Source organism: Pelodiscus sinensis, chromosome 24 (genome assembly GCF_049634645.1).
Source record: "Pelodiscus sinensis isolate JC-2024 chromosome 24, ASM4963464v1, whole genome shotgun sequence".
In the NCBI taxonomy this organism is placed as follows: domain Eukaryota; kingdom Metazoa; phylum Chordata; order Testudines; family Trionychidae; genus Pelodiscus; species Pelodiscus sinensis.
This window is the reverse complement of record NC_134734.1, coordinates 2,082,491-2,085,064: the sequence shown is the minus strand read 5'-3', so window position 1 is coordinate 2,085,064 and position 2,574 is coordinate 2,082,491. Positions and strand designations below refer to the sequence as shown.

The 2,574-nt window shown below is 61.3% G+C and overlaps 1 protein-coding gene across 2 annotated transcripts in view; it reads right to left on the bottom strand.

Moving 5' to 3' along the window:
- Nucleotides 1–133: 133 nt before the first annotated feature.
- LOC142819711 (interferon-inducible GTPase 5-like) overlaps nucleotides 134–2,574 on the bottom strand; it is a 43,369-nt gene continuing 40,928 nt past the window's right edge. Inside the window, exon 4 of one of the 2 annotated variants that reach the window (XM_075908285.1) lies at nucleotides 134–1,574. In XM_075908285.1, coding sequence (XP_075764400.1) covers nucleotides 395–1,564 — 1,170 coding nt within the window. In that variant the 5' untranslated portion in view covers nucleotides 1,565–1,574 and the 3' untranslated portion in view covers nucleotides 134–394. Of the gene's footprint in view, nucleotides 1,598–2,574 lie in introns of those variants that run through there. The other variant, XM_075908284.1, reaches the window with a different exon arrangement.

Here is a 2,574-nt window from a genome sequence, read left to right as displayed (position 1 = left end):
GATCTGCCCCAGTGACCCCAGTGGAGCTATTACAGCTGATTTGCCCCCTGGAGGGACCTGGTCCATTACTGTGGGTAACATGCTCAGACACTGAAGCGCTGGAGGAGCCCAGAGGGACCCAGGTAGACAGAAGCAGGTTCAATACAATTTTATTTCTCTTGTATGAATGTCAAAGGGGAAGCTGCTTTGGGGGGTGGAACCGCAGAAGCGCTGAGTCGTCACCACCAGGTCTCCTTCCTTAGGGCGCTTTGGCAGGTTGGCAACGATCCCCCTGGACGGCTTATGGGGCTGGAACGTGGGACCCCTACATGGAGAAACACGAATTTTCCCTGTGTGGAGTCCAAGGCTCTGTCCCCTAGGCGGCGGCAGGCCCCTCCCATGTGACACCCAAATCCTAGATGCTTTTTTTCCCTTCTGCCTCCAGGGCTTTGCTCAGCACCCGCCGGGTATCGTCAGCCACAGAGGCCAAGCCCTTCCACAGCATGAAGTAAGTGGCGAGCAGCGCCGCCCCTCCGGACACCATGGCCCCAAAGATGGGGAGACGCTTCCACGAACACTCCTGTGCCATCACCGTGAATCCCACCGCATCCACCAGCAGTCTCAGGGCCATCATGGGGGTCGGTCCCAAGGTGGACATCACAGCCTTCAGCTCCTCCACCGGTTTCCCAACCTGCCGGGCGAGTGCGGAGAGGGACCTGTTGTCCACCCCGAAGCGGCTGTAGTAGCGGAGCAGGTGCTTCCGAAAGATGAAGAAGGTGCCCAAGAAAGCGAGGCCTGGGAGGGGAATGGCAGCGAGGAGACAGGAGAGAAGGGCTGGTTTCCAAATTTCCCCCTCCAGGGCAGCTTTGTTCTGGCTGATGATGGGGGAGGCGACGGCCGGCAGGCTGAGCAGGAAGGCGAGTCTCTTCAGGCCCGGCAGGTCCTTCTGCAGCGTCTGCCGCAGGAGGGGAAAGTCGTAGCTGTCGGGTTCCCAGGAGGACACGACAAAAACCTGCGGGTGGCCCACTCCTTCAGCGGCCAGGCCCCTCTGGCAGTCCTCCCGGATCTCCTGCAGGATTCGCTCCTCGCTGTAGCTGGAGGGACGCTGCCGCCGGGAAGCCTCCAGGTCCATGTCGGCTTTGGAGCGCACAAAGTAGAACCTCTTGCCCATGCCCTGGATCTCGCGGGCCAGCTGGGCGTGCGCGGCGCGGAAGCGCTGGGAGCCGACGAGGAGGAAGAAATCGAATCGTCCCAAACTGAGCTGCTCACAGTAGGTGTTCAGAGGGAAATGGGATGTGCCCGCCCCTGGCAGGTCCCAGAGGGTGACGCCTGGCAGGACAGGGTCTCGATAAGCCATTGTCTCCGTCACGGTCTCTAGCATCCCAGTTTCAGCAGCACCTTCATCACCAGCACGCAGCCCCCGCAAGGCATTGATGAGGGAGGACTTCCCGGAGCCTGGCTCCCCCGTGATGGTGATGTGGAGCGTGTGGCTGTGGAACGACTCCGGTGTTCTCTGCTGCACGTCGGAAATCGCATCTGTCAGGCTCCCTTGCGAGACTGCGGCTTGGAACCTAGCGAGAGCCATGGCGCTCGGTCTGCGGCAGAGCGGGAGAAACATTTCAGCCCCACGTTAATGCTCCCGCTGGAAAATCCTGTGCTGACAGCACATAGCTTATGCTGGCAACGTCACACCCGTGGCAGTAGGGAAAACGCACATTTGTTGTGACCTGTGTCACCTTAACTCTGCCCCTCACACATCTGGCCCAGGCCCGGAATGAGCCAGTGCCAGTGTGACCCCCCCCAACCATTTCCTGGTTGTAACTGTTATATCCTATGTCTAGTATGATAGTGCACATGACTCCTGACTGAGGATCAGGCCCCTTTGTGCCAGGTACTGACCAGACTTGGACTGAGATCAGAGCCCTTTGTGCCAGTGGCTGCACAAACCACTTCAAGATCAGGGCCCCAGCACCAGGAATATTGCTGGCTGAGAGCTAGGCTCCACCAAAACTTTCTCCCTGCCGTCTCCTGCCCTACCGTGCTCCAGGCCTACCTGCTGCCCTGCACGCTCCCCCCTGCATGGCAATTTATAATGTCCCAAAGGCCCTCGCTGCCACCACTGGCAGCACGGCAGGGCTAGAGCAGCTTCCTGCAGCCCAGGGCTGCCTGCCTGTATGTCCACATGACCCGAGATCTTTGTGCGCTGCTCCCAGCACAGAGACCCCCACCCACCCCGCAGCCAGACAGGGGGTTCCCCTTATCCCACTCCCCCCTTGTGCACCCCACCCCTGCCAGAGCTAGCACCCTTGCTCCACCCAAACTCCCTCCCAGAGCCTGGGGGGGGGGGAATGAGTGTGTGTGTGGGGTCTGGGCACCACCCGCTATTTCGCTGCCCCAGACCAGGGGGAGCCTGGCCAAGCGCAGACACGGAGACAGGCTGGAGGGACCCCAGCACCTGCTACCCTGCAGGGCCACGCAATTGGCTGTGAAAGGGCAGAGCGCTGCAGCCCCTCCCCCCGCAGCCCCTCTCCCTCTGAGTCGGGACCCCCGCCCGGGCTGCAGGAGGCAGAGCGCCCCGCGTCTGCGCCCCATCCC